The sequence below is a fragment of the Bos indicus x Bos taurus genome, chromosome 21 (genome assembly GCF_003369695.1).
Source record: "Bos indicus x Bos taurus breed Angus x Brahman F1 hybrid chromosome 21, Bos_hybrid_MaternalHap_v2.0, whole genome shotgun sequence".
NCBI classification, from domain to species: domain Eukaryota; kingdom Metazoa; phylum Chordata; class Mammalia; order Artiodactyla; family Bovidae; genus Bos; species Bos indicus x Bos taurus.
Genome location: NC_040096.1, coordinates 12,776,532 through 12,794,846, shown reverse-complemented (window position 1 = coordinate 12,794,846; position 18,315 = coordinate 12,776,532). Strand labels below are relative to the sequence as shown.

The window sequence follows — 18,315 nt, the reverse complement described above, 5'->3', positions numbered from 1 at the left end:
TTCACCTCAAAATTATGAAAATATTTTATTTCAAATGTGTCCATCTTAACTTAAATACTAGTTGTTGTTGTTTTTTTTTAAGATTGAAAATTCTATTTGAAAAAGCAGCTTCTAAAAGTTCTTAGGAATGGTGCATATTTGTTAGGCAAACCTTAACTGTTATTAAGCTTTTGTGATTCTGACCTGAAATGCCTAAATAATAGGGGTTTTACTACCCTTCCATAAATCTCTGGGATCAACTTATCACAGGTTTTTAGTTATCTAATGATGATGGAAATATTGTATCCAAAGGTTTGAAAGTACATCTTTTTCAGCAGATGTGTTTTGGAGGCAGGCAAAGAGCATTTATCTGCTTATCTTTTTCTTGCACAATTTCTAAACGATGTAGTGTGATAGACATTTAAATATTTCTGTAAATGCTTAAGAATTATCAGTAGGTATATTAGAGCTTTGGCACATGCCAACTAAAAATTAAAGTAAATGTGATTATAGAGCAGTACTGGATGTGCAGTCTCTAATGAATAGATCCTGCTTCCCTGGTGGCTCGGAGGTTAAAGCGTCTGCCTGCAATGCGGGAGACGTGGGTTCGATCCCTGGGTCAGAAAGATCCCCTGGAGAAGGAAACGGCAACCCGCTCCAGTATTCTTGCCTGGAGAATCCCATGGATGAAGGAGCCTGGCGGGCTATAATCCGCGGGGTTGCAAAGAGTCGGACAGGACTGAGCAACCACACTTTCACTTTCACTCTTTCTGGTGGTAATATGTATCCAGGAAGGGTCCAAGTTTAGTTCTCTGATACCCATAAACTTTATTCTAGCTGAGTCAGAATAATGTTGCCTTTTAGGGTGATTTAAAAGTTTCATTATAGAGAAAGAAGAAGGAACAGAGAATCAATGTCATTTTACACCCATTTTCCTGGTGGGATGTCTGTGCTATCACCAGGGGGTGATGTTAAAAGTAGATTGCATGTGCTTTGTAATTTGTTTATTTTAAAACTGAAGTTAATTAATTCTCAGTCAGTTTGAATCTGATTGTTGCAAATGCTGAAGTTCCCTGTTGACTGATATAAGGAGGTTTGGAACTTCTCCTAGCTTTGCATGAGAAAGGTTATGATAAATCCAGAAGGTACTTCCTGTAGGACTTGGTGGCATTAAACAAGGTATCAGAAAGCTGTGTTCATTGGATCTCCTTTCCTCCCGCAGTGCTTACAGAACTCCCTGAAAGATATGAAGGACGTCGGCATTTTGCAAGTGAAGGTTTTAAAGGCGGTAGATCTCTTAGCAGCAGATTTCTCAGGTATAAAAATCTTTTTCATCTTTTTTTTTTCATTTTTATTTATTTCCTGACTTGAAATGACCCGATGGCAAACTGAAATGTTTTACTCAGTAGAAGCATGTACAGAGAAATCATACTCTTTCAAGCAGAGTCAGAAGAAAAAGTGCAAACAGGTTCTCTCACTTTACATTTTTCACATTATCCTTTGCAAATAATCTTGCTGTGATTAGGTAATGTGCTAGTCCCTTTGGCTTTCAGAGATATTTGTGGGTGATTCGTGTCATGACTTCTTTACCAGTTAAATGTCTGAAGTTTTTCAAGCGGACATCGGAAGACAGACCGACGTCTGTCCTTCTCTCTCGCCGTACTGTGGACATAGTGTTCCGTCCTTGGCAGAGTGTATGGTGTAGTGCCTGGATCCTCAGTCCAACTGGCTGGCACGTTTCTGTAACAGCAACCAAAGTCTGGGCCATGGAACCACTTTGCCATTGATATGGTGTTGTATGAAATTTCTCTTGGTGCTTCATGAATCGGAACTTATAGACAGAGGCTAGAGCAGACCTGCTCTGTGATGAATTCTGCTTGACCAAGATGAGAATGATCCAGACATTCCAGTGTCTGATTAGACAATGGCTCTCCTCTCCTTGCTAAATTGTACCCTTGTACTAGCAGTTTAAACACCTCTATGGCAGTTTACTTACCAAGTAAACTGATGAATATGAAGAATGTTACACAACATGGAGCTATCTATTAATGCAGTAGCGGATTTTTGTTGTTGTTATAGTTTTAGAATGTGGTCTACTCTCTGTATTTGTGTAACCTCAACTTCTGAGGCTGGGGTAGCTCAAACTCTGGAAAAGAGATTGTTAATTAGAAGCACTTTATATTGCAAAAATTATAGAATGTATAAGTTTAGAAAAGAGTTCTCCTCATTCTCCTTCAAAAAATGAGCCAGTGGAAATCATTCTACAAGATGATCACAGTGTTAAGGAAATGTCCAGTGAGAATATTTAAAAAATGCTTTTTTGCCCAATATGAATATAAAAATTCTGTTTGTGGATGAAATACTTCAATAAGGGCTTCTGATATTCATCAGTTTACTTACAAATGCTTATATAGGCTTAGATTGATTTAGAAATTTTCCTTTCTTTTGAAACTTTTATGAAAACACTTATTTCAGATGTTGCATGTGCCTTCGTCAGAAGTAATTTTAGTTTTCATCACTAAAATGCATGTAAAATTATTTACCAGTTTTTCAGTGCAAATCGTGTCTTACTTCCATCTCAGTGTTTCGATACGGCACTTTTTGAATCTGTGATTGTTGATGGCTCAGTAACATCATCTCAAGGCCCAGGAACTCATATATGCTTTCAAGTAGTATTTTCAGAAAAATCTTTTTGTAGTTTTATATTTTGTGATCACCAGGAACTAATTGCAATGCATTAAAAGACTTGTGTATAGCTACATCCCTATGTGGAAATACTCTTTTAAAACTTACCTTATTTTATGCTTGCTATCAGGTGACTTCCACAAACCATCCTCAAAACTAGGATTTATGGAGGTTGTTTCAGGCCAATGTGAATTCTCCAAAGAGTATTTTCAGTTACAGCTAATAGGAGAGAAACCTGGAAGATGAAAGCTTTTGTAAAGATCAGTCTATAAGGCAAAACCCTCTTTTCAGAAGAATAATATTGGTAGAAAATGCTACCATTTGGTCATTTTCTTTGTATTCAAGATATGCAGTAGGTAGCTTTGGAGTGAAGGTGAGTATTAGAAGATTCCAGTAACAAAAGAAGTAGTTAGAAATCAAATAATGCTATGTTATTTGACTAAATGCCCTGATGTTTTACTGTCTCTATATTACCTATGAGAAAATTATCACTCTTCTGATTTGAAGCAAAGATCCTTGTCATTAGCTAAACATACCTTTAGACCATATGGATCTTTATTGTTAGAATCAGATCTCACAGTCTGTGTTCTTTATAGGTTGGCTCACTTCATAGGTGAACAGACTCACTCAGTCTGCTCCACACCAAGGTGTATTGCTTTAGGGCAACAAAGTGGACCTAATCCAGAGTTCTAAAGCAACTTTTCTCTGTGGAAGAAGAAGTGAATTGTGGTTGCTGTGAAGTAGCAATAGGATGTAATTAATACCTCCAAGATGTTAGCCACTATATCATACAGTAGCAACTCACTCTTTTTATTACTGTTGTTGTTATTACCAATTCTCTTGATATGCAGTAAAAAAAAAAATCCGGCTTCACTTGATCATGGATTAGAAGAGGTATACATCATTGCCAGTGCCAGGAACATTTAAGAAATAAGTAACTATTTGTACCCAGCATTTTCCAGTCAGCCTTATTTATTAATGAGTATTTCATTTTAGTTGCTCAGGAAACAGAGTATTCACCCCTGCAAGTAAAAAAGAACTACATTTAAAAATAATCAGTTATTGCAATGTCAATGTATGGCAAAAAAAAAAAATCACAATATTGTAAAGTAATTATCATCCAATTAAAATAAATAAATTAATTAAAAATAATTAATTAAAAAACTGCATTTACTCTGCATAGCCAGGGACCTTCTCAAAGAATAATGGTCCTTTCAAAATGGAATTTTCCAACCTTCTTACTTTTTTTAAATGATAGTTTGTGTTTGTTGTTGTTGTAATTGTTTCTTAGAAACAATACCAAATAACCATGATAACTGATGCTTCAAGTTTGTTTTACCTAAAATCAGGGACTCTGATAAAACAAAAGTCCATGGGGGCAGATCTTGGCAGTGGTCCCTATGGAGGTGAAGGTTACAGTTTGCAGAGTGCAGGGACCTGTTGTCCTAGAGGAGAAATGAATGCTTTTGCCAGCTCTGCAATCAGTGGGCTTGCCAATTTTAATGTTGTATCTTTGCAGGTAGCAATTAGAAAAAGAAAATGCCCATCACTCATGGCTCTGATCAAAGCTAGGAGGGTGTTCCTCACTAGTGGTTACTGATGTTTTGATAATGTGGCCATAAAAAGAAACTTTGGAGAAGTTGAATTCTCATTACTTTCCTGGCATTTCAGAACATTGGAATAATGTATATATCATATATATATAGAAAGAGAGATATACAATGTTAGTTGCGCAGTCCTGTCTGATGCTGCAGTCCCATAGACTATAACCCACCAGGCTCCTCTGTCCATGAGATTTCCCAGGCAACAATACTGGAGTGAGTTGCCATTTCCTCCAGGGTATCTTCCCTACCCAGGGATCAAACCCAGGTCTCCTGCATAACAGTGTCTACACTGCAGATTCTTTACCATCTGAGCAACTAGGGAAGCCCTTATATGTAATATATCATATATATATATATATGGTATATTTATATATATTTTATATATATATTATATATATATATAAATATTTATATTTATATATATATTTATATGGTATACATATAAAATATGTATACCATACATAGAAGCATGTGTGTGTACGTGCTGAGTTGCTTCAGTTGCGTCTGACTCTTCGCTCCTCTGTCCATGAAATTCTCCAGGCAAGAATACTGGAGTGGGTTGCTGTGCCTTCCTCTAGGGGATCTTCTTGATCCATGGATCAAACCTGCATTTCCTGCATTGCAGGCAGATTCTTTACCACTGAGCCACCCAGGAAGCCCCATATATATATACATGATATATTATTTATATATCATATACATATATATATATATGATATGATGTATGTATATGATATATGTACATTCACTGAGGTGAATTTCTTTGCTATTATAAATTTAAGTTTTTATATAAAGATAAAAATTAGTGCAACCTTCCAAATGTTATAAGATATAAATAACTAAATCTACAAGTTACCAATGTTAAGATATTTACAAAAGATAAAGACTTCAGTGTTCTAAAGTATAACAAAAATTTATAACTTTTTCAAACTAACTCAAATCTTTGATAAATATTTGATAAATATTTGATAAACTGTTTTATTGTATGATTGAACCTACTCGGTATTAATTTAAATTTATTTATAACGTCGCATTTTATATGTGTGTCTGACATTTGTATATAAGTGAGAAGACCTTTTATTTTAAAGAATCAGAGGTAATCTAATTTCCCTTGTAGCCCATCCCTCTAAAATTGGTGAAAGATATTTTAATGTTCTCTGTAGCAATATGAGATATGGACAACCATGTGCAGTTATTCTAATACAAGAGCCTGTCAGATATTTTTATTAAAGCATTTGTCTCACAAACACCTTGCCCCAATGTAACCTAAAATCTTTAAGTAATAGGTTATCCAGTCTGATGTCAGTACTTCTGTAGTAAACAAGGCCATAGCCTTGATTCAGAAAACAGATGATAAATTGTACTTTGAAACTCAAGGTGAGTGTAGCTGTTTGTAATGCTTAATAAGACCAACATCCTTCACTCAAAACTCAGCTGTTTAAAGAAGAAATTAATAAAAGCCAAGCAAAAACAATGCAGAGTTTCTTTCATAGACTATAAAACGATAATCAAGTAATTAATAGGTAAATAGAAAAATACGGGACTGAAATATTTTCTGGCCAGAATTGTATTTCAGGGACTTTTCTGGTAATCCAGTGGTTAAGACTTCACTACAGCTGGTAAAATTCTTCATTCTTTCTTTAAGTACCTAATCCTTTCCCAAGAGACTGCAACTCATGCTTTGGATAAATCAGTGTTCAGTTCAACAGTTCATTCATTGAAGATGAAGATTAGTCCCTGTTTGATTTGTCCTTTATTTTTATGGTAACTGCCTTTCATTTTAATTCCTGTATATTATGGGAAAGATTGAGGGTGGGAGGAGAAGGAGACAACAAAGGATGACTTGGTTGGATGGCATTACCCACTCAATGGACGTGAGTTTGAGCAAACTCCAGGAGACAGTGCAGGACCGGGAAGCCTGGTGTGCTGCAGTCCGTGGGGTTGTAAAGAGTCAGACATGACTTAGTGAATGAACAACAACAACAACATACTGAGGTATAGAAGATGTATAGAAACAGGTATGCAAATCTTGGTTCTACCGCATTCTAGCCATGGGTACACTTAAGCCTTTAGCTTCTCATGGGTATTTTAACAGTTAAGTTGGTGGTGGTAGTGGTAAAGAACCCACCTGCCAGTGCAGGAGACATAAAACATGCAGGTTTGATCCCTGGGAAGATCCCCTGGAGGAGGAAATGGCAACCCATGCCAGTATTCTTGCCTGGAGAATCCCATGGACAGAGGAGCCTGGCGGGTTACGGTCCATAGCAAAGAATTGGACTCAACTGAAGTGACTTAACACACAAGTTAAAACCTAAATGAGCTTACTAAACACATATTACATGCTCATTAAATGCTATTCCCATTCTTTGTTAAATTTATTTTTCTAGAGTGTAGTTGACATGGGGAATTTCACAGGTTGTCTTCTTGATATTTTGTTCATAATTTTACTGAATTTTAAATAATGTTGGAAATATCAACAATCATTGCTAATCACAATAGCTTTTCAACACTTTTGGAAATCTATAGTTACCACTCTGTGATTTTTTTTGTTTCTGTTTTATTGCCTAATAAAGTATAGAAAAAATATGCTTCATGGTAGGAAAATTCTCATACTAAAACCAGTTTAGTGCTTCTATTCACATTTTGTAATATGGATAATAGTTTTATTGATATAAAATATATTTGTGGGCTCATCAATTTTTGTTGTGCATAAAAGTGCTGTTTTGAGAAACTGTTGACCAAAATACTGCAGTTAGATACCATATTGTAGAGGAGAAATATTCCAGCCATATGCTATAATACTGACTTTTGAGTAGTTTTTATAAATTATAACAGTATGTTTTTTGTTGTTTTGGGGGTTTATTTTTTGAAATATAAGACTGCTTGTATCAGAAGGGAAATAGTCTTATAGTTATTGTTCACTGGGACTTTTAAATCACATGTCCATTTTCTAGTTTGTTTTCATTGTCTGCTGTTTAAAGTTGTGTTCATAACAATAGCTCCCCTCTTAAAGATGCTCCATTTTCAAAGGACTGACTATAATTGCAATTTCTAGGAAGCTCAGCGATAGTCATTTAATGCTCTTAATTTATGAGAACCTCATGGCTAGCTGAGCCCAAATCAAGACCAACTTTTAAAAAACACATCAAAAGTGATACAAATCTGCCTTGGCAGGCCATCTGCTTTAATGGTCTGCCAAGGAACATGAACTCTATTCAATGCATCTAGCTCCGATAGATGCAAGTCTATCGGAGATAGCGCCGTGTGTAACTTATTGGCACCTTGAGAGTGAATGAGTTCAGTTCATTTGTGGTGCTCTGTGAATTAACAGCTTGTTCTACTGGTTGTGTTCCTAGTAAGATCTTTATTTATTCAGCCAATGTACCTCCCCTGTGTGTGAGCCTGTGTTGGGCTCTCGTGACATAGTGCAGGGGGAGAAATTAATCACCGCCTTCACATGGAGTGACTACTAATCCCCCAGTGGTATCTAATGACCGTGCTACTGTCAAGGTCAAGAATAGGGTGTCAGGGTTCATTAAAGGGACACCTGTCTGGTGTTCCTGCAGGTTGTAGCTGAGACATCAGGGATGAGGAGCAGTTAACACAGTAAAGATGAAGAAAACGCGTTTTCAAGTGAGGGAACAACACATTCCAAGCCTGCAGGGCTTTTCCAAGACGTGTGAGAGGCGGGTGAGACTGGAGAACAGAGGATGGTGACCTTGAGAGGTGAGAAGGCTAATGTATTAGGTGGGACTGGATTATATAGGAACATGCGGTCCAGGGGAAGAAATTACAGATCTTTCTAAGTAGGGAAGTGATGTGATCTCATATGAACTTAAATACTAGTTTATTCTGGTGGCTGTGTAGAGCAAGCATTTTGGAGGTGCAAGAGTGAATCATGGGGAGATGTTAGGCGAATTCGGATGGTGCTGTTTCATGGAGCTTGAGTGAGAATACTGGAGTGGGTTGCCATTCCCTCCTCCAGGGGATCTTCCCAGCCTGGGGATCAAACCCAGGTCTCCCGCATTGCAGGCAGATTCTCTACAGTCTGAGCCACTAGGGAAGCCCCTCACAGGGAACAGAGTTAGAAGGAAAAATTCTCATGTCTCCAGTTCTTGCTCTGTTTGTGCTGGAATATGACAACATCAGAAATGTAGTTAAGCAAACATCTCAGCAAAATTGTCCCCTTCCTTTGTGGACTTCACAGTCTGAAGCGAGACCTATCTGTCCCCACTTCCGGCTGGACATCCACCACTGCTAAGTGATCAGGCCCTCATCTGCAGGACGCCACCAAGGCCATCAGTTGGATCAGAGATGCTTGCAACCCACTCGGAAAAGTAAGAGATCCATGAAATTTAGGTCCAGAATGAAGAGAGATCAGGATTTTCTCTTCTGTTAAAATCCCTCTCAGAGCCCAGCATAGTATTTTCCACATTTTAGGAAACCATAAGTTACTTGTTGAAGGAAGGAGCAGGCATATCATAGCACATGGCGTTATAACACCTAAAGTAAATGATCATAGGAGGTTGAGAGGGGAGCTCCCTGGAGTTTAAGGTGGCAAAGAAAGTTCCTTGAAGATGCTACATCTTGATCTAGGCCTTGGAGGTTAGCTGGTCTTTGATTTTTTTTTTGGAGAGGTGTGGGGCTTGGGAGAGCATTGTAAGGAGAAGCCATTCCACATGCAGAATAAGAGGCAGGACTGAGCCCCGTACCTCTGCGCTGCTCAGGGATGTAGCACAGATGCTCTAACCTTGATAAAGGGTTTAGGATTGGGGTCAGATCAGGATGGATGGTGTGGGTAAGTTGTGAGAGAACATAGACTTCCAGGATGAGCACCAGAGTTGGCTCTAATACATGATAGTAAGGTTTATCAACAAATGATTAGAGATGATGATGGAACTGAAGGGAGGGATTTTGGAAATGAAGACTGGGGTGGCTGTTGCTCTTATCTGCACCCCCAGCCTGGGCTATAATGTGCCACAATTAGCTTCAGAAATTAGCTTCTTCTAGAAATTCTTTCTTCTAGCCCTGCCCCTTGTATTGACTGACAGTCTGTGGTGGTTCCTGGCTGCCAGATAAATAAAAAGAAATAAATTAAAAAAAAAAAATGCTCTGGTCATGGTCTTCCAGGCTTCCAACCAATCTCTTCCTTTATCCACCAGTATCTTACATTTCCTGAGCACCACTATTTAGCTGTATGTGTGTGTGTGTGTGTGTGTGTTTATCCCTGTCTGTATCTGTGTATGCACGGTAAGTCACTTAAGTCATGTCTGACTCTTTGCAACCCCATGGACCTCTGTCCATGGGATTCTCCAGGCAAGAATACTGGAGTGAGTTGCCATGCCCTCCTCCAGGGGATCTTCCTGGCCCAGGGATCAAAGCCAGGTCTCTTAACATCTCCTGCATTGGCAGGTGGGTTCTGTATCTATGCCCATGTATGTATGTATATATCTCTCTATCTGTGTATATCTGTCTCTCTATCACTGTATCTTTCTCTGTATCTATCTGTCTGTCTGCTTAATGAATGTAATGCTCTGATTTCTCCCTGTCTCCTTAGCAAGGACCTACCCATTTCTGCTGGCCAAGTCAGCCACCTCCCAAACCTTGCTCAGAATTCACCTCCACTGTGAAATCTTTCTGGACTTAAGCCAGATAAATTAAATGTCTCTGAACTTTAGTTTCCTCATCTGGAAAATGGCACAAATACTCTTCACCGTATAGAATGGGCATGAGGATTAAAGGAGAACTGCATGAAGCGTGGTTTCTTACCTGGAGTTGGGAGAGCCTGGCTCCCTCCAGCCAACACCCATCCCTGGGCACCAAAGTCCCCAGCTGCCCCCTCCCACTGGGCCAGGACACTCTTCACAGGGGAGGGGGGCCATGCATACCTTGGCTATGCCTGCATTGGGTCCTTTAAATGAAATTCAGGGCTAAATATAGAACAGAGATGTACAAATGAGCAATAGAAGGGAGATAAGGACAACATGTAATCAGAGATCACAGAGGAGAAAGGCTCAGTCCGCTGGCAGAGGGTGTGAGGGAAGTTTTCACTGAAAAGGTGACATTTGCTGAAAAGCGTGATTATTCTGAGAGTTCCTTGAAGGTAATGACTTGGTGGTCCATGTACATCAGGGCCTGGTTCAGTGCCAAGAGCAGAATGGGAGTTTAATAAATATTTGTCGGATGAATGATATGACCTCTCAAATACTTTTATTGCTTGTCAATCAACTTCTGTAACTGATATAAAGGTAAAATTATTTAAACGTGAAACCTCCACTTGCTGTTGGAGGAATACAGATGGATTTTAGAGTGCTGTTCGAAAATAGCAAAGGCTGTTGAGAGCAAGGCGCTGAAACATCGCCGTGAATCTGAATCACCGGTGGTGTAGCCGCGTCAAGGTGACGTGGCATGTGGATGCAGGAGAAGTCATCTGTATGTTTTACCTGTAAAAACAGGGGGAGCAAAGAACAAGAGGGCGGACCCAAGTATAGCTATATCCTTTTGCCTGGTACTGTTTGCTTGGTTCTCTTGGGAAACATTTGGATATTTCATTTGTGATGGGAGACCATTTTATCATGATCAGATAAAAATACTGTTTAAATTTTACTGAAAGTCCCCATCTGTCTGGAATCTTCTTTTTTAAATTTTATTTACTTACCTGTTTATTTTTAATTTTTTTGGCTATACCCTGTGGTACATGGGATCTTAGTTCCCTGACTGGGGATTGAACCCACACCCCCTTCATTGGAAGGCAGAGTCTTAACCACTGGGCCACCAGGGAAGGTCTATCTGGAATCTTTGAAGGGCAAAAAATCAGTCCTAAAGTGTGCATGCATTACTCTATAGATGTTTTAATGTCTTTACTTTTTTTTCCTCATCTCTGCCTGTTTCTCCTGGAATATTAATAAATGCAGCATTTTAATGAGCTTTGATGGGATTATCTTCAGAGAGCCAGAGAGTCAGTGCAGTGTCTTCCCCGGAGGCACACAACGGAAGCTCCCAGTTTCTGGAATGAAGTCTGTTGCTCATTACCTGGGACAGCAGAGTGTGTGATCGAGAGTGGGGTGGGCAGGACTCAACCCACCTGTGCAGGCCAGGCCCCTGACTCCCTGCTGGGGGACCCCAGGGCTTTCAGTGCAAGTGTCAGATGGCTTTCCCCAAGCCAGTGCTGATGGAATGTCACGCCAGTGTCTCCAGAGGAGCAGCCCTGACACCTCCCAACAGTCTGACGGACGGTTAAGTAGCTGTTTCAGTTTGGGTTGAGGAGCTCAGCATCGTCTACCAGAGTGTTAAGCCAAAAGTTCACAGTTATTCAAGAGATGTCGTGATCTTCTCCACTGACTTCTGACTTCTCCACTGACTCCACTGACTTCTCTTCTGACTTTGCTTAATGTTACAATCCTTAGGGCCATCATGTTGCTTCAAATGGCAGTATCTCACTTTTTTATGTCAGGTACCTCCCCACTGAAACCCCACCCTGTACCCTGTGAGACACAGCCCCGGAGGAAGACCTGCCTTTCTAATTCAAGTATAGTTAATTTACCATGTTGTGTTACTTTCAGGTGCACAGCAAAATGATTCAGTTACACACACACACACACGCACATGCACACACATGCACGTGCACACCCACACGTGTGTGTGTATATATTCCTTTTCAGATTCTTTTCCATTAGAGATTATTGCAAAGTATTGTTTCTATGCTCTACAGTAGGTCCTTGCTGGTTATCTAATTCATTAGTATGAATAGGCTTCCCAGATGACTCAGTGGTAAAGAATCCACATGTAATACAGGAGGCACAGGTTTGATCCCTTGGTTGGGAATATCTCCTGGAGGAGGAAATGACAATCCTGTCTAGTATTCTTGCGGGGAAAATCCCATGGAAAGAGGATCCTGGCAGCCTACTGTCCATGGGGTCACAAAGAGCCTGATGCGACTGAACACGCATCAAACGTCCCTGCAAACAGTGTGCATCTGTTAATCCCAGACTCCTAGTTTATCTCCCCACTTCCATCCCCTTTAGTAACCATACATTTGCTTTCTATGTCTGTGAGTCTGTTTCTATTTGGCAAGTAAGTTCATTTGTATCATTTTTTTTTAACCAACTTTACAACAGATACCAAAGGAACTTCTCTAGGTAGAAAAGGCCAAAATGAAAAAAAGGAAAATTATGAAATGTATCATTTTTCCAGATTCCACATATAAGTGATATCATATGTGATATCATTTGGTATTTGGCATGGTATTTTCAGATTCCACATGGAAGTGATATCATATGGTATTTGTCTTCCTCTATCTGACTTTGCTTAATATTACAATCCTTAGGGCCATCATGTTGCTTCAAATGGCATTATCTCACTTTTTTATGTCTGAGTAAAAAAATTCTTAAAGAAGCAAGACTTTTTAAAAATGAAGATAGATTTGTGTGTGTTTGATTTGGGCTGCTCAACATCTGAAACCCCTTGTAGGATTGGGGTGCTTCTCTCGTATCTTTTGGAGAAGGGATTCTGATTTGCTTTCATTCAGTGGGAAGCCAGTATGTTCTCCCTTCCTGAGCCCTGGAATTTAGGAGATGGAGATTTGTTAGGCAGGGCAGTCCCTTTATATCTCCATCAAGTGAGGCAAAGAAGCAGGCTTGGAGAATGCATATTAGAAGCAGCTACACTTAGGGGGGCCTCCCTGGTGGCTCAGCAGTAAAGAATCCACTTGCAATGCAGGAGATGCGGGTTTAACCCCTGGGTCATGAAGAGTCCCTAGAGAAGGAAATGGCTACCCACTCCAGTATTCTTGGCTGGAGAATCCCATGGACAGAGGAGCCTGGTGGGCTACAGTCCAATGGAACCGCAAAGAGTTAGACATGACTAAGCAAATAAACAATAACATTTAGCGCTTGGATCAGAAATCTCTGTGAGGCCAGTTTTCCTGGGAAGAGAGATTTACCGAGATTCTGTGCCTGAGTATCCCTCAGCCTTTGGTTTCCAGTAACTTCAAACCTGAGTTTCCAGTCTGTGCACTGATCCTGAGTTGTTGTTTAGTCACTAGTCTTGTGCAACTCTTTGAGACCGCATGGACAGCACACACCAGGCTCCTCTGTCCTCCACTATCTCCTGGAGTTTGCTCAAGGTCATTTCCATTGAGTTGGTGATGCCATCCAACCATCTCATCCTCTGCTGCCTCCTCCTCCTTTTGCCCTCAATCTTTCCCAGCATCTTGCTCTTTTTTCAGTGAGTTGGCTCTTCTCATCAGATGGCCAAAGTACTGGAGCTTAAGCTTCAGCGTAAAGCCCTTCCAAATGAATATTTGGTGTTGATTTCCTTTAGGATTGATTGATCCTGAGAGCTGTTTGCTATTATTTTGACAAATTCCTTTGCTGCTAAGTTTAGTCAGGGATCCTTTCCACTGCTTGTAACTGACAACCCCGACACATTCATCTGTGTCCGCAGCTCGATCCCCGTCTACTGGCCACTGAGATAATAGTCTTGGCTTAAAAGGTCTGGCCAGTCATATAAGTGTCCAGGCCACTAGTCAGCTGAATGGAATATCCTGTTAAAGCTGACTCTTAGCCAGGCAGCTGCTCTTCTTGTCTTCTGTTTTTGAAATATCTTCATGCAAGTGTCTGCACACGTGTCTGTCTAAGGATGTGCAGCACCTCAGAGCCCCTAGTTATTAAGTTCATTGAATGTAGGTTCACTGGCCTGAATGGTAAGCCAGTAGGTCATGTGGCCCGAGTAGTGTCCATGTTAGGCCTTGGTCTGGATTCCTCGGCCATTTGTTGGAGGTACATCTGTCTTTATGCCCCCAATTTATTCAGTACACACTGCTTTATAGAGCGCCTGTGTGTGCAGAGTCAGGCCATGTGTTCACATCCTGTGGATATAAGAGACCCTGATGGTTCTCTAGATCCCTCTGTCAAGCTGAACAAAAGGGGAGAGACTTCTTACATGGTCACTGTCTGGGTTCCCCTTTGAATTCTGGTTTTTCTAGTATATTTTTTTTTCTTTTGGATGCTGTATGAGGTGAGATGGAAAAAGAAGTGAGATGGGAGAAGTAAAGGTTTAGCCTCATTATTTTTTAAGATTAAAAACTTTGAATTTACCTTGGGAAATTAGACTTCTGCATGTCTCTGAGCACTAAAAGTATCCCATGTGTATTTTCGTTATTTATTGACTATCTCAGATCAGATGTGTGTATGGCCACTCAATTCCAGAGCAGAGTTTTAACTGCTAAATAGCCATCATGGTGGTGGTTTAGTTGCTGAGTTGTGTCCGACTCTTGCTACCCCATGGACTGTATCCCTCCAGGCTCCTCTATCCATGGGATTTCCCAGGCAAGAATACCGGAATGGGTTGCCATTTCCTCCTCCAGGGGATCCTCCCAACCCAGAGATTGGGAGATTGTTTATCGTTGAGCCACCAAAATAGCCGTGATTATACTTTTTCTCATTTTTCTCATCACCCTGTAGAAGCATGTCAGTTATCATAGACTTCCAATTGTAGATGAGTAATTATATTCACTCAAAGAGAATTTAGAAAGGAAACAGAGATGTGCTTCTGTTTTCAAACAAAACACAGACGTGGGCCCCGTCACGTGCCACTTCGACACCTGCTCTTGTGAATCCTGTGTTGCCATTGCTCGCAAGGCCGCGTCTGGGTTGCACGTCAGTCCCAGCCCTGTAAGTTCCCTGACACCTGGCTTTCCCACGCAGAGTTTACAGGGTTTTCTAAAAAAAGAAGCTCACCTTTGATCTTTCAGCAAGCACAGTTTATTTTTTTTTATTGGAGTATAGTTGATTTACAATGCCATATTAATTTCTGTTGTACAGCAAAATGACAGTTATACCTATAGTCATCTTTTCATGCTGTTTTATACTCCTCTTTTTCATACTCTTTCTTACTATGGTTTATCACAGGACATTGAATATAGTTCTCTGTGCTCTGCACGGGAGCCTTGTTTATCCATCCTGTGTATAATACTTTGCATCTGCTAACCCCAAACTCCCACGTCGTCCTTCTCTCATCTTCCCCTTTGGCAAACACAAGTCTGTTCTTTACCAGCTAGCACAATTGTATTACTATAATATGTGGAATCTTAAGATGCGGTACAAATGAATTTATTTACAAAACAGAAACAGATTCCCAGACTTAGAAAACAAAGTTAGGGTTGCCAAAGGGATTGAGGTGAGGGGAGGGATAGCTTAGGCGTTTAGCATTAACATATACACACTGTTACGTATAAAATAATCAGCAAGGACCTGCTGTGTAGCACAGGGAGCTCAATATTCCGTAATAACCTAAAGAGTAAAAGAATCTATGAAAGAGTAGATATATGTATAGCTGAATCACTGTGATATATGGAAACTAATACAATGTTATAAATCAACTCCAATATAAAATAATTAAAAAAAATATTGTTTTTGTTTAGTCACTCAGTCATGTCCGACTCTTTGCAATTCTATGGACTGCATCATGCCAGGCTTCCCTGTCCTTCACCGTCTCGCGGAGCTTGCTTAAACTCATGTCCATTGGGTTGATGATGCTATCCAACCATCTCGTCCTCTGTCGCTGCCTTCTCCTCCTGCCCTCAATCTTTCCCAGCATCAGCGTCCTTTTCAGTGAGCCACTGTGCGCATCACATGGCCAAAGTATTGTAGCTTTACTTCAGCATCAGTGCTTCCAATGAATATTCAGGATGGGTTTTCTTTGGGATTGAATAGTAATTGAAAAAAAAAACCGCATGATTTTTGTTCATTTTGCCTCTGTCACTTTTGAGACTCATTTGCCTCTGACCATGGAGATTCCTTTGTTTCTGACCCTTGTCCATTTTCTCTTTGCAGGGAAGAGCGATCCCTTTTGCTTGTTGGAGTTAGGAAATGACCGACTTCAGACACATACCATTTACAAAAACCTCAACCCTGAGTGGAACAAAGTTTTTACATTGTAAGTACTTTAGCCCCTGGAATATCAAAGAGCAGCTTTAACTCAGAGACCAATTATCCCTGATATGTATGGGACAGTCTAGGGCTCTTGAGTGGAACGTTCTGTCCATTTTTATGGGCAAAGAAGGAATTTTATTGTTTTTCTCCTTCTGAAAACCTTTTATGCTTTCATTTTATAGAGTATAATGTTAATAATAGAAGAGACCGTTTGGAACTGCAAGAGAGTGTTATAGGAGGCATTTGTAAAGTAGGTCTCTTAGTGACTCAATTAATCTGTGAGTAGAAGAAAGCTTCCATATATCCAGACTAATTCATTCCTGGGTTAAAGGAAATTACAAATGTAGACGTGTCTTAAATTCAAGGAGCTTATATTGTACAGCGGTATTTTAAAACCAGAGGACTTGCATTCTGCTGAAGGCTTTTGGAACATACAGATTATGTGTGATTCCTCAAAGACTCCCCAAGGCCCCTTGTATTCCAGCTTATCTGAATGACCTACTCTATAGTGATGCCCACTTTTTAGACTCAGGTGTTTAGGAAGCTGGATATCTTGCTAGTCGCTTTAGATTCCAAGGCACCTGGCCATCAAAGGGAGGCTCATCCATTGTTGAATCTGGGTGAAATGGTGGCACACTGCCTCACAGCACTGAGGAATGCTTTATCTGTGCCTATAGCTAAAATAATATAGTTTGTTGTGAATATGAATTGGTGGCTCCCAAGCAGAACGTTTATGGGGACCTACGAGAAGAGGTTAACTGTGCTAACCAGGTTTGCAAGAGTCTCTTGGTTGGTCAACGCCTTGCCAATTACCATGGCTCCATGTTTGCATTATAGCTGATGTTTGGCTCTGGTCGACATTGAAAAATTTATAAACAAGTGAATATGCATGGCCTTTTAGTATTTTGTGTTTCAACAATAGGATGCTTTCAGGGGATCTTGGGAAATAGTGATTTTGACCACCTTTGTTTTTTAAAGGAAATTCATTAGTTTAAAGTAAAGAAAATCTTATTTTTGCTCTTCTCATCCGGAAGTCACTTTGTTGTCCTTATTCTGTCCCCTATTCTCTTTCTTTATTCTGTTTAACAGTCCTGCCCCCGAGTACACGTATACATGGAAATGTCATAGTAAAAAAGTTGACTTTTTTTTCCATATGGATGTCTGAATCTTCGCTGATGGAAGGTTTGGGAATACAGTCAGTTTGATTTAATTTTTGGAATTTAATTAAATGGTAGTTTTATACTCTGAGGACATACAGACTTAATTAGTGAAAATGTGTTTTCAGATCTTCATGGAACAGCCTTCACTTGTGTGTTTTTGTATCTAATTCATGGTGTGTTTCTTGCTTAAGTCCCATTAAAGATATCCATGATGTTTTGGAAGTGACAGTGTTTGATGAAGATGGAGATAAACCTCCTGATTTTCTTGGAAAAGTTGCCATTCCCTTGCTGTCAGTAAGTTACCTTCATTAATACACAATGTATGAATCATTTTTCAGTTGATAAGTTTCTGTGATCTAGAATTGCATTGTCTTTGTTCTCTGCGGAGGGGGAAAGCCCTCCCCAGCTATGTGCTGTGCTGTGCTAAGTTGCTTTAGCCATGTCCGACCCTGTGCCATGCTATGGACTGTAGCCCACCAGGCTTCTCTGTCCATGAGATTCTCCAGGCAGGAATACTGGAATAGGTTGCCATGCCCTCCTTCAGGGGATCTTTCCGAGCCAGGGATGGAACCTGCCTCTCTTACGTCGCCTGTGTTAGCAGGTGGGTTCTTTACCACCAGCACCACCTGGGATGCACCCCTCCCCCCAGCTATAGCAGGAAACAACTGTTTCATTCCTTATCCTTCTCCAGTACCTTCAGTAATTTGCAATGTAAAGTCACATAATTTCTCTGTGTGTGTGTCAATTCCATATTGATTTAACCAACCAAGATATTTTGACCAGTCTTTCAATCCACCCTGGCTCTTTCCATCTTGAGATAGACGTTTCACTTTGGTTTCTGGGAACACACATCTATGACTGGTTTTCTATTGGTGAATGAAAAACATACATATTCTTCTTTATTACCTTCTTCCTGCCCATTTCTTCAGAGATTACGTGCTGGTAATGACACAG

General features: G+C 40.1%; 1 protein-coding gene across 4 annotated transcripts in view; it reads left to right on the top strand.

Moving 5' to 3' along the window:
• Positions 1-18,315, top strand: part of MCTP2 (multiple C2 and transmembrane domain containing 2) — a 259,714-nt gene that overhangs the window by 132,213 nt on the left and 109,186 nt on the right. For all 4 annotated transcript variants that reach the window (XM_027521361.1, XM_027521360.1, XM_027521359.1 and 1 more), the window contains 3 exons: positions 1,202-1,295; positions 16,103-16,205; positions 17,553-17,655. In XM_027521361.1, the coding sequence (XP_027377162.1) occupies positions 1,202-1,295; positions 16,103-16,205; positions 17,553-17,655 (300 nt within the window). The remainder of the gene's footprint in view (positions 1-1,201; positions 1,296-16,102; positions 16,206-17,552; positions 17,656-18,315) is intronic.